At 48.7% G+C, this 13,536-nt stretch overlaps 1 protein-coding gene across 2 annotated transcripts in view; it reads left to right on the forward strand.

The window, feature by feature from the left end:
* LOC310697231 (protein unc-13 homolog A) overlaps positions 1-10,834 on the forward strand; it is a 113,931-nt gene extending 103,097 nt beyond the window's left edge. For both annotated transcript variants that reach the window (XM_083483639.1, XM_083483638.1), the window contains 3 exons: positions 4,219-4,311; positions 6,417-6,576; positions 7,849-10,834. In XM_083483639.1, the coding sequence (XP_083339765.1) occupies positions 4,219-4,311; positions 6,417-6,576; positions 7,849-8,140 (545 nt within the window). In that variant the 3' untranslated portion in view covers positions 8,141-10,834. The remainder of the gene's footprint in view (positions 1-4,218; positions 4,312-6,416; positions 6,577-7,848) is intronic.
* The last annotated feature ends 2,702 nt before the right edge of the window (positions 10,835-13,536 follow it).

The raw sequence follows: 13,536 nt of genomic DNA on the forward strand, positions 1-13,536 counted from the left end.
AATAAACTACAGTGGTGCCTCGCAAGACGAAATTAATTCGTTCCGCAAGTTTTTTCTTCTTGCGAGTTTTTCGTCTTGCGAAGCACGGTTTCCCATAGGAATGCATTGAAAATCAATCAATGCGTTCCTATGGAGACCGTCCGGGGACAGAAGGGAAGCGCCGCAGGCCTTCCCCTCTGTCCCCGGACCTGTTTTAAAGCAAGGGAAGGGGCAGCGGGGAGAATCACTTCTCCCCGTTGCCGCACCTTGGTTCAAAAGGGGTCCGGGGAGAGAGGGGAAGGCGGCGCGCCTTCCCCTCTGTCCCCGGAGATTGCGGGGCTGGCAACGGGGAGAAGCGATCTTCTCCCCGCCGCCCCTTGCTTCAAAAGAGGTCCGTGGACAGTGGGGAAGACGCGCTGCGCTTCCCCGCTATCCCCGGAGCTTGCGGGGCAAGCTTCGTTTTGCGAAGCAAGCCCATAGGGAAATGCGTCTTGCGAAGCGGCTAAGAAAACGAAAAACTCCTTCGTCTAGCGAGTTTTTCGTCTTCCGAGGCGTTCGTCTTGCGGGTACCACTGTATATATCCTCTCCTGCCGCCCTGGACATTCCCATTTGGCTCAGGGCCCCGGTAATTCTGAGATCCGCAGCCTTGCCCTTCTTCTCCCCCTCCCGATCCTCAAGACCTGAGCCACCGAATGTGGGTGGGTTGCGGACGCAATTTTGGTTTCCAAACTCTTCTTTTTCTCCCCCCAAATTCCTCTCCCCATTTGCTCGGCCACCTTTCCCTGGTTGCCATCTGACAAATAGCTGCCTCTCTTTCCTCCTCCTCACCCATTCCTTTTCCTTCTCTGCCTTTGCTGCATGAATACGTTCCTCAGCGGAGGAAGCCTGTTTGAATGATGGACTGGGTTTTAATCCTGCTTCTTGGACCATGAAAGGGCACAGGGGATTTTGGGTATTGTTACCGAACTGGGAGCTGGGAAGGAATGGTTTTCACCTTGTTGTTTGGCTGAGGTCACCAAAGCTTGCTAAGGCTATCTGTCTATTCTGACGACTCTGTTATTCTGGTTATCGGTCACTAACAGGGCTCGCATCAAAATTATAAGATGGACGTATCAATAACCAGGGTCTGTCTATATCTGCGGCTGAGATCAAAATTGTTCAACACCCCATTGTTACCAAGAATTTGCAGACTTTCAGCTGTTTGCAAATCAAAGTTTAGATATACTGCAAAGCATTTAAGTGGCTCGCATCAAAATTATAAGATGGACGTATCAATAACCAGGGTCTGTCTATATCTGCGGCTGAGATCAAAATTGTTCAACACCCCATCGTTACCAAGAATGCGTTTTCAGCTGAAATTGGGGGAACCAAATATCATTTGGGAGATTATATATGACAAAATGAAAAGGATGTTTAAAATAAAGTTTGAAAAAAAAAAAAACCCCAGAAGATTTTCTTTTGGGAATTATAGGGACAGAACTACCTAAACTATATAGAAATTTGTTCATGTATGCTACTACAGCGGCAAGAATGTTACTTGCCCCAAAATGGAAAGAAGCAGAAGACCTAGCAAAGGAAGAACAGATACAAAAATTTATGGAATATGCAAAAATGGCGACGCATACCGGGAGAATTAAGAAATCAAGATAACAAACTTTTTATAAAAGAATGGAGATGGTTTATTGAATATTTACAGATAAATTGTAAACAGATAAAAACATTGGCAGGATTATTTTAATAACCTGCATTTTCATAAGATATTTAAAGATGAATAACTGACCAAAGTAGGTGAATTGAATATGCAGAAGATATTAACAAATAAATTTAAGGAACCGCAGAAAGAGGCGGAAGGAAGTCAAGTTTTGAAATGTCAAAATGATACTCTGGTTTCTCTTCAGATCATATAAATCTTTTGCCCTTTACAAAAGAACACTTTTTTAAAAGCAGTTACAGCCAACTGAATTCTACTCTTGAGTTTACACTCGTTGAAACGAACGGCGCTTCATTCGTCACATATTTCCGTTTGGGTCTGCTCTCGAGTACGACTGATGTTGGAGACGACCCATATGTTGTTGTTGAGTCATTTAGTGGTATCCGACTCTTCGTGACCCCCTGGACCAGAGCACGCCAGGCCCTCCTGTCTTCCACTGTCTCCCGCAGTTTGGTCAAACTCATGCTGGAAGCTTCGAGAACACTGTCCCCCCCCATCTAGTCCTCCGTTGTCCCCTTCTCCTTGCACCCTCCATCTTTCCCAGCATCAGGGTCTTTTCTAGGAGTCTTCTCTTCTCCTGAGGTGGCCAAAGTCTTGGAGCCTCAGCTTCAGGATCTGTCCTTCCAGTGAGCACTCAGGGCTGATTTCCTTCAGAATGGAGAGGTTTGATCTTCTTGCAGTCCATGGGACTCTCAAGAGTCTCCTCCAGCACCAGAATTCAAAAGCATCCATTCTTCGGCGATCAGCCTTCTTTACGGTCCAGCTCTCACTTCCATACATCACTACTGGGAAAACCAGAGCTTTAACTATACGGACCTTTGTTGGCAAGGTGATGTCTCTGCTTTTTAAGATGCTGTCTAGGTATGCCATCGCCTTTCTCCCAAGGAGCAGGCGTCTTTTAATTTTGTGGCTGCTGTCACCATCTGCAGTGATCATGGAGCCCAAGAAAGTAAAATCTCTCGCTGCCTCCATTTCTTCCCCTTCTGTTTGCCAGGAGGTGATGGGCCCAGTGGCCATGATCTTCGTTTTTTTGATGTTGAGCTTCAGACCATATTTTGCGCTCTCCTCTTTCACGACCCATATACGTTATAAAATTAAAAATTGCCCTCAAAAAATTTGCAAGGCGCTGGGAAAAAAAACAGTGCAGTGAATATCAATGGGCAGGCAGTTCCAAAGGTGAACAATGAGTACTATTCCATGCTTTGATGACTCAGATGCCATCATCACCACCATCAATTTTAATTTGTATGCCGTCTTTCTATCTTACAATACTCCAGGCGGTTTACAAGCTGAAGAAACAAAAAACGTACGTCTTATAACAATCTAACGCAATGCAAAAATGTGATAATAAAACACATCAAAAAAGGAACATTCAACAATCAATTGCAACAGCAATACATTATTGCGGTCCAAAGACCCACGAAACAATTTCAAAACTAGATACTAGAAACGGCCAGACAGACAGATGGAAGACAATCGTTAGAATAGTATAAAATAACAATATCAGCATGTGAAAGTTGAACAGAAATTCAGTCTTAACAGTTACAGTAAACCCATTTCTAAACTATAATCAATAAAGCAATGGGAGGCCACAGCACGTAAAATAATGCAATAGAAATTGAGAAGCAGGGACTCAATTCTGGGCTGCATCAATAGGAGTACAGCATCTAGATCAAGGGAAGTAATAGTGCCACTGTATTCTGCTCTGGTCAGACCTCACCTGGAGTACTGTGTCCAGTTCTGGGCACCACAGTTCAAGAAGGACACTGACAAACTGGAACGTGTCCAGAGGAGGGCAACCAAAATGGTCAAAGGCCTGGAAACGATGCCTTATGAGGAACGGCTAAGGGAGCTGGGCATGTTTAGCCTGGAGAAGAGGAGGTTAAGGGGTGATATGATAGCCATGTTCAAATATATAAAAGGATGTCACCTAGAGGAGGGAGAAAGGTTGTTTTCTGCTGCTCCAGAGAAGCGGACACGGAGCAATGGATCCAAACTACAAGAAAGAAGATTCCACCTAAAGATGAGGAAGAACTTCCTGACAGTAAGAGCTGTTTGACAGTGGAATTTGCTGCCAAGGAGTGTGGTGGAGTCTCCTACTTTGGAGGTCTTTAAGCAGAGGCTTGACAACCATATGTCAGGAGTGCTCTGATGGTGTTTCCTGCTTGGCAGGGGGTTGGACTCGATGGCCCTTGGGGTCTCTTCCAACTCTAGGATTCTATGATTCTATGATTCTATGACTAGAGGAAGGCGGATGGAAGGAGCCTTGCCTGATGAAATCTCTCCCCTCACAGTTCTTCCAGGGAAAGATTTCTCCAAAAAAATATATGATAAGATAGGAAGGACCTCTCAAAAGTGGGGAGCCTCTGAAGCAAGCGTCAGTCCTCAGTCCACCAACAAGTTTTTTGGGGGGGGGTTTCTTGGAGAGGGGAGGAGCGGGAGAAATCACCAGACAGGGAATGGGCTGAAAGTTTGTGCACTAATTTCCCGTTCTGCATCTCCGTGCTTCCCTCCCTCTGCCGGGCAGGATCCGGAGTGGACGACCCCGTAGGAGAGGTCTCCATCCACGTGGAGCTGATCACCCACCCTGGGACCGGGGAGCATAAGGTCACCGTAAAAGGTGAGCCGGAAATGGCGGTCGTAGACTTGGCTCATCTAGTCTGTGTTAGAATTCCTGCTCTGCGATTGCAGTCATGGGATTGTTGTCTATCACATGACGGTGTGTGTTTTGACTCCACATGTAGCCTTATTAGACTTTGCCGATTGGTGGGCTCTGTTTTGCTCCCGGACAGGAGGAAGGAAGTCAAATGACACCGAGGGTTGGTTCAGAGAAAGAGTTTATTCTGCTCTCTGGATAGCAGAAGGCACTTGCGTGGTCAGTCCACAGCAAGTCCAAAGAAATGAGAAATTTCGTGCAGTATATATATCCTCCAGGTACCCTCTCCCCCTTCCCCAGGGATCCAGCCACGTCAGCTTATACACGCAGGTTGACATCACAGATGTTCCTGCTCCGGCACTCTTAACCATAAAAGGGTATTCCTTCCTGTACGTCTGACCATAAAAGGGTATTCCTCTTCCTACTCTTATCTTGGAGCAAGAGGTCACCATCTCCAAGAACACCCTCTGGCGCTGTTCCCAGACTAGGTCTGTGCGCCTTTGTGGTCAGGATATAAGATAAGGCACAGACATGTCTTCCCTGTTCTACTGGTACAGTCAAGGTCATCCTTGCCGTCACAAACTGATAAAGGAGAGGGCTCTGAGCACTTGTTTATACAGCTGGGTTTTTGGCTCAAGAGCTCAAGTTAAAGCATTTTAACTAAGGAAAAATAGGGATTTTGGTGCAGTTTCAAACTGCCTACACAGTCAGTTTTGGGTTTGGGAAACCCATTCCTTCACACAAAGTGGGAAGTGACGGAGACAGGATGTTTGTGTTCCGTGAAATGGGACTCTTGTCCTTTGTTCTTTTTTACTCTTTGCTGTCCGATGCTAGAGAGAGAGGGAGCCATGTTCCAGTGCTCCGTGTGTGTTTATATGCAAATAAAGTAGATTAGCCAAAATGCTGAGGTCTGCCACGGGAACTGCACAGACTCTGCGGATCCCTAAGTGTCCTGGTGTCGGTTGGCATCGGTCGCTGCGATGTTCGGGCAGAAGAAAGCTTTTAAAGCTCCCGAACGATCGACCAGGAGGGAGAGAACATGCCAGTCGGGCATGTGTCTCTGCCAGGGTCCTACTCGAGTGTAGGGCAAGCTCCTGTATGGGAATCAAACCTGCAACCTTGCTGTTATATTGTGGGAATGTTGTGGATAGTAGGAGAGGATCTATTGATTGAATAGTCTCCTTCCACGCTTTTTTATTTTATTTGTTTTTTATCTTATATTTTGGAAATGTACACCCAGTTTTTCTTTTCCTTTTAATTTGGGGGGAGGGCCCTAAGAGAGCAGGGCCCTAAGCTAGAGCTTATTTAGTTTATCCGTAAATCCGACACTACTCAGGACCATGGAGATGTTCTGCCCTTTGATCTGAAGTTTAGGGCCAGATTTCGGTTTGATGAGGCCCTCAGCTCCTGAAGGGAATGGGGCCCTTTCTATGTCCAGCTGCCCTTTGTCCACAACAAATTGTCGCTGGTTTTTTGTGTTGAATATATGCTATATGGCGATTTATGGACCTAATAGGTATCTCAAGCCATTTGCACACATTGCCCTGCAACCAGTCCATGCAGAATGTAGGCACCCTATATATAGAAAGGAGCAAACCAGTGATATTTTAGGGAGCAGGCGGGGCCCATGACTGACATCCGTGATGGCCAAACTTGGCCCTCCAGCTGTTTTTGGGACTACAACTCCCATCATCCCTAGCTAACAGGGCCAGTGGTCAGGGGTGATGGGAATTGTAGTCCCAAAACAGCTGGAGGGCGGAGTTTGGCCACCACTGACTTACATCCTAGGAGCCTACACAACACAAAACACTATATATAGAAAGGAGCAAACCAGGGATATTTTAGGGAGCAGGCAGGGCCCGTGATTTACATCCTAGGAGCCTATACAACACAAAACACTGTTGCTGGATGTAGGTTTTATTTTATTTGTTTGTCATCTTATATTTTGGAAATGTACATCCAGGTTTTTTTCCTTTAAATTTTTTTGGGGGCCCCAAGAGAGCGGGGCACAAAGCTAGAGCTTGTTGAGCTTATACGTAAATCCGACACTGCGCCGTTCTCTCTCCCAGTGGTAGCCGCCAACGACCTGAAGTGGCAAACGTCGGGGATCTTCCGCCCCTTTATTGAGGTCAACATCATCGGGCCCCACCTCAGCGACAAGAAGAGGAAATTCGCCACCAAGTCGAAGAACAACAGCTGGTCTCCGAAATACAACGAGAGCATCCAGTTGTAAGTGATTCTCCTTTCTCCCCCTTCCTTCATCTCAGGAGCAACTCAAGAAAGGCAATTATTGCAAACCTCGGTCCTGCCTCCTCGCCAGGCCAGCCGTCTCGATTTGCAATACACCTCCGCCAGAAAAGCGAGATGAGCTTTACCAGAGTCGTCCACGACTGGACCTGATGGTCAGGGGTCCCTTTAAACTTTACATTTAAGAACCATTTTATAGGGACGCGGGTGGCGCTGTGGGTTAAACCACTGAGCCCTAGGGCTTGCCGATCAGAAGGTCGGCTGTGCGAATCCCTGCGGTGGGGTGAGCTCCCGTCGCTCAGTCCCTGCTCCTGCCAACCTAGCAGTTCGAAAGCACCTCAAAGTGCAAGTAGATAAATAGGTACCGCTCCGGCGGGAAGGTAAACGGCGTTTCCGTGCGCTGCTCTGGTTCGCCAGAAGCGGCTTAGTCCTGCTGGCCACATGACCTGGAAGCTGGACGCCGGCTCCCTCGGCCAATAAAGCAAGATGAGCGCCGCAACCCCAGAGTCGGTCACGACTGGACCTAATGGTCAGGGGTCCCTTTCCCTTTTAAGAACCATTTTAAAATATTGACAAAATATTTTTTTACACACGTTGAAAAGTTTGGTACTGACCTTGAAAGCCCTAAATGGCCCAGTATCCCTGAAGGAGCATCTCCACCCCCATCGTTCTGCCCGGACACTGAGGTCCAGCTCTGAGGGTCTTCTGGCGGTTCTCTCCCTGCAAGAAGTGAGGTTACAGGGAACCAGGCAGAGGGCCTTCTCAGTGGTGGCACCCGCCCTGTGGAACGCCCTCCCGTCAGATGTCAAGGAAACAATGTGTTTGCGCAATGCGCTCGAAACGCACTCAAAGCTTTCTATTTGTGGCTCTGTAGCTGAATGGCGCTGTGGGTTAAACCACAGAGCCTAGGACTTGCCGATCAGAAGGTCGGCAGTTCGAATCCCCATAATGACGGGGTGAGCTCCCATTGCTCGGTCCCTGCTCCTGCCAACATAGCAGTTTGAAAGCACGTCAAAGTGCAAGTAGATAAATAGGTACCACTCCGGCGGGAAGGTAAACGGCGTTTCTGTGCACTGCTCTGCTTCGCCAGAAGCGGCTTAGTCCTGCTGGCCATATCACCCGGAAGCTGTACTCTGGCTCCCTCGGCCAGTAAAGAGAGATGAGCGCCGCAACCCCAGAGTCGGCCACGACTGGACCTAACGGTCAGGAGTCCCTTTACCTTTTTTAGCTGAATCCACCTTTTCCCTCCCGCAGCGCCCTGGGCACCGAGACGGGCCCCGAATGCTACGAGCTGCAGGTCTGCGTGAAGGACTACTGCTTTGCCCGCGAGGACCGGACGGTGGGCATCGCCATCTTGCAGCTGAAGGACCTATTGCAGAGGGGCAGCTGCGCCTGCTGGCTGCCCCTCGGCCGCCGCATCCACATGGACGACACGGGGCTGACAGTCCTGCGCATCCTCTCGCAGCGCAACAACGACGAGGTGGCAAAGGAGTTCGTGAAGCTGAAGTCGGATACGCGCTCGGCCGAGGAGGGCAGTGCCAGCTAAGCCCCACTGTGCCCTGCCCTCTCCCTGCCCTCCCAGTCCTGTGGTCCATCAGCCCCATGGCCTCCTAGCATCACCTCCCGACCCTCGTTTATGCAGCCATGTCGAAGCCATAAAAGATCCCCGCCTTCTCCTTCCTCCCTGAATTTGGGAGCCTCGCTCCCGCTGCCAAGGATCAAACACCCTCCGAACACACACACACATACATTGCCAAATCCGTTCAGTATTAGCCGCTATGGGGCAGAGGGAAAAGAGGGTAGCCTCCCCCCCCCCCAAGTCAGGACCCTTGGCCCCTCCAGTCCGGCATCGGAGAAAGGGGCGTTCTCTGCCCTGCCTGAAGATGCCCACGGTTGAATCTCCTGCAGGGAAACAGGGCTCTGGCGCTGAGACGCTACATTTCTGGAAACGGGGGCCAAAGATCCTGCTGCATGTTTCCCAAGACAGAACCGCCTCCTTCGCACTCATGGCATAGCTGTCAACCGTCCCGTATTTGGCGGGAAAGTCCCTTATCCCAGCGCCGTGTCCTCCCGCTGCTGTCCCTTATTGATGATGTCCCTTAAATTTCCCGGGTTTCAAAGGAAGCAGCTCCTCTCCCTCCCTCCCTGCCGGCCAGGGAGGAGGGAGGCTCCAACTGTGTTGCTTGGCTGCATTGCTCACCCAATACGGAGTCTAAGAATGACTGGGGGGTGGAGCTTGCATGCCTTGTGCCGATCAAATCGGCCGCGTTGCCTGGGGACTCGCCTTTGCTCAGCGCTTCCCAGCGGAGAGGTGACAGTGGTTTTCCTTGCTGCGCCCCTTTGCCGGGTTGCTGCGCTGTGGGAACCACCGCTTGAGACTTTGTTTGGCTGCTGGCTGGGCTTTCTGCCTTTGGCTCAGAGGGGCTCAGAAGTTGAACATACCTGTGCTGGGAAAATCCCTTATTTTGGCTGCTGATCCCTTATTTCCGAGGCGGCTGGTCCCTTATTTTCAAATCTGTAAGTTGACAGCTATGACATGGCCACCTCTGTCCCGATCACAGCTCTTTCCCCAAGGAGCCGTCCTTGCACCATTGGTCCACAGGGCTCCAGGCTGCCAGCTCTGGCCGGCAGCCGCCCTCTCCCAATGTTTTGGCAAGGGGTCTTTTCGGTCCCACGGCACCTCCAGGTTGGGTCAGAGGTGGTCGTGTTGGAATTGCTCGAGGCCAAGTGTTGGTCCATCTAGTTCAGTGCTGCCTGCACGAACCAGCAGCCTAGGGCTGGACACACACCCTAACCGGCAGCATTTGAAAGGAAGCAAGGTTTCACAACACGGGCCGAGCTCTTGGCGGTTTGCAGCACTGCCAAGAAGCAGGGCAAGCTGTTGGCGAAGAGAAGGGGTTTTGAAGTGAAACCTTTTTTAAAAAATGAAATAAAATTGCAGCTCGGTGGTGCTCAGTGGTGGCTACTGCCCATTGGTGGTAGGTTGGGAGGTCAACAGCAGATGGCGCCAGAGACACCCAAGACAGGCGGAACCAACTAATTCCAGTTCCCTAGGGCTGCCATATGTCTGGGATTCCAACGACAGACTGGAGAAACGTTGGAGGGGATGGAATAAGACGTCCCTATTTTCAAGGGAGAAACGTTGGAGGGGATGGAATAGGACGTCCCTATTTTCAGGGGAGAAACGTTGGAGGGGACGGAATAGGACGTCCCTATTTTCAGGGGAGAAACGTTGGAGGGGATGGAATAGGACGGCCCTATTTTCACAGGAGAAACGTTGGCGGGGATGGAATAGGACGTCCCTATTTTCAGGGGAGAAACGTTGGAGGGGATGGAATAGGACGTCCCTCATTTCACAGTAGAAATGTTGGAGGGCCCCTTTCCAAGCACTATAGCAGCCCAATTCTGAGCTCGGCTCCGGCCCTCCCAAGCAAGGCAGCCTACGCTTACCTGCTTCCGGCTAGCATCCTCACTGCACCCATTTCAGAGAACGGACCTGTCTAACTGAGGTCCATTCATTGCAGTGGGTCAGCCGCCATGGTTATGTTCTTTGCCATCAGCACTGAAGCTGAGACTCATCTTCTGGTCCAGAGTTGTGGGGCGGCAAACAGATGCCCTCTTGTCCTTTGTCCCCCCCGCTGCAGGCGGCAAAATGTCTTGGGCCGGCCACCTCAGAACCCTCTCCTCCTCCCCCAGGACCCGTTAGGAGAGAACAGCGTCCCAAAGCGGTTTCATTCCAGCTCCCCCGCTTTTCCGAAGATACCATTTTGCCAGGGACCAAAGTGTCGGAATTTGAGTTGAATGTTTACACACAAAACACCCCAAATCGTATACCTGCGCAGGTGTGCATTCCGCCGAACTTTTTTTAAAATAGTAATTTAAACATAAAGAAGACATCGACGGGGACATCCAAGCGGTTTAGATTACGGATTCCTCCCCACGGAACTCATCCGTGTTTCTTTCCCCCCAACCTGTCCCCCCTTTCCGAACCGAACCGATTCCCTTCTCAGTAATTTCTGTCCGGCATGTACTTGAATCTAAACTAAACAAACAGATGGTTTAATAATAATAAAAAGGACGGGGGAAAGGGGTGAAATAAATAAATACCATTCCCGGATGCTCGGAACCGAGTTAATAATTATCCTGTTGTGGACCACATGCACACGTCTTGAAATATGTCATTATCTGTTCTGTTCCTACTTACCTGAAGTGGATTGAGTTGAAACAAAAAAAACAAAAACCAACAATGCATGATAGTGAAGATGTTTTGCACTATTTTGAACTTTTGGGGCTCTATACAAATATTTTATTAACTGACATTAAAAAGAAAAGAAAAACGAACGCTTCTTTTCCTGCTCGTGTTTCTAACCTGTCCTCTCCGCGTCCGAGGAGTGCCTAGCAAGTGTGATTTTTCTTTCCAAAGGTGCTCAAGTTGTGGGGGTTATAAGAAGAAAAAACTGCTCCCTTTCCCTTATGGGGTACCCAAGAGCCTGTACAGAGTCCTTAAGTAGGTTCCCTATTGGTAGGAGAAAATAACAGAGGCCAAGCAGAGAATATTGAGATGCAAAGTAGCTAGTAAGCCTGATCTTTATTAAACTGTTGCATAAGTTCACCCCACGCAGGAGGGAGGAGGAACCAGAACAAGCCAATGCAATTCTGGGCTGCATCAATAGGAGTATAGCATCTAGATCAAGGGAAGTAATAGTGCCACTGTATTCTGCTCTGGTCAGACCTCACCTGGAGTACTGTGTCCAGTTCTGGGCACCACAGTTCAAGAAGGACACTGACAAACTGGAACGTGTCCAGAGGAGGGCAACCAAAATGGTCAAAGGCCTGGAAACGATGCCTTATGAGGAACGGCTAAGGGAGCTGGGCATGTTTAGCCTGGAGAAGAGGAGGTCGAGGGGTGATATGATAGCCATGTTCAAATATAGAAAAGGATGTCACATAGAGGAGGGAGAAAGGTTGTTTTCTGCTGCTCCAGAGAAGCGGACACGGAGCAATGGATCCAAACTACAAGAAAGAAGATTCCACCGAAACATTAGGAAGAACTTCCTGACAGTAAGAGCTGTTTGACAGTGGAATTTGCTGCCAAGGAGTGTGGTGGAGTCTCGTCTTTAAGCAGAGGCTTGACAACCATATGTCAGGAGTGCTCTGATGGTGTTTCCTGCTTGGCAGGGGGTTGGACTCGATGGCCCTTGTGGTCTCTTCCAACTCTATGATTCTATGATATGATTCAATGGTGCAAAAGCCCTTATATAGACTTTTGAAATTGCCCACCCTGTAGCCCAAGACCACCCCCAAAAACATCACAGAAGGAGGCGGTCCACAGCAGAAATCCTGCCTGCCAGGATACCTGATAATGGTCACTGATTGCTTTACCTAGGCAGCCTTGGCTGTTCTTTGGTGATGGTGAATACTTTAGTTTCCCCAAGACCCAGGTCACATGCCCTGGAGAACAAAACAGCCAATATCATAGAACCAAAGTGTTATAAGGAAAAAAACCTGCTCCTTTTCCCTTATGGGGTATCCAAGAGCCCATATAGAGTCCTTACATAGGTTCCCTATTGGTAGGAGAGAATAACAGAGGCCAAGCAGAGAATATTGAGAAGCAAAGCAGCTAGTAAGCTTGATCTTTATTAATCTGTTGCAACAGGGTCTCCTGCTCACTCCACGCAGGGCGGAGAGGAACCCCAAATATTGGTGTGCAAGCTCTTATATAGACATTTGGTGTATGTATATCAATATATATTTATATATATATATGTTGTTGTTGTTGAGTTGTTTAGTTGTCGTGACCCCCTGGACCAGAGCACGCCAGGCCCTCCTGTCTTCCACTGCCTCCCGCAGTTTGGTCAAACTCATGCTGGTAGCTTCCAGAACACTGTCCCACCATCTCGTCCTCCGTCGTCCCCTTCTCCTTGTGCCCTCCATCTTTCGCAACATCAGGGTCTTTTCCAGGGAGTCTTCTCTTCTCATGAGGCGGGCAAAGTCTTGGAGCCTCAGCTTCAGGATCTGTCCTTCCAGTGAGCACTCAGGGCTGATTTCCTTCAGAATGGAGAGGTTGGATCTTCTTGCAGTCCATGGGACTCTCAAGTGTCTCCTCCAGCATCATAATTCAAAAGCATCAATTCTTCAGTGATCAGCCTTCTTTATGGTCCAGCTCTCACTTCCATACATCACTACTGGAAAAACCAGAGCTTGAACTATACGGACCTTTGTTGGCAAGGTGATGTCTCTGCTTTTTAAGATGCTGTCTAGCTTTGCCATCGCCTTTCACCCAAGGAGCAAGCGTCTTTTAATTTCGTGGCTGCTGTCACCATCTGCAGTGATCATAGAGCCCAAGAAAGTAAAATCTCTCACTGCCTCCATTTCTTCCCCTTCTATTTGCCAGGAGGTGATGGGACCAGTGGCCATGATCTTCGTTTTTTTGATGTTGAGCTTCAGACCATATATATATTTCTTTTCTCATAACAAATATCCAGTAACATTGCTAAACATACACTTTCCAATTTCCCCCCTTCTCTGTTGACTTCCTTCAACTATCATTTCTGGTTTGTTACATCAGATGATACATTCTGCTGTTTGTATACTATTATATGTTATCACATTGTTATTAAATAGACATTTGAAATTGCCCACCCTGGAGCCCAAGACCACCCCAAAATTAATATAATGTGCAAATGTGGAGAGACATAAGAAATTAAAGAAGCAAGCAAGCAGAGAGAGAGAGAGAGAACAAGAGAAAGAAAGAAAATCTTTCAAAATCCACAATTGCAACAGCGACTGATGCAATGTTCCAAACTGAACCCAGAAACTCAGAGCTGCACGCGAGTCTATTATTCATAAGTCTATCGCCACGCCACGCCTTACGGAATGAAGGCGGAGCAACGCCGGCGTCTCCCTACCAACGCGCATGCGCCGGAGGCCGCCATTTCCTCT

This window comes from Podarcis liolepis (genome assembly GCF_965112155.1).
Source record: "Podarcis liolepis genome assembly, chromosome: 18".
NCBI lineage: Eukaryota > Metazoa > Chordata > Lepidosauria > Squamata > Lacertidae > Podarcis > Podarcis liolepis.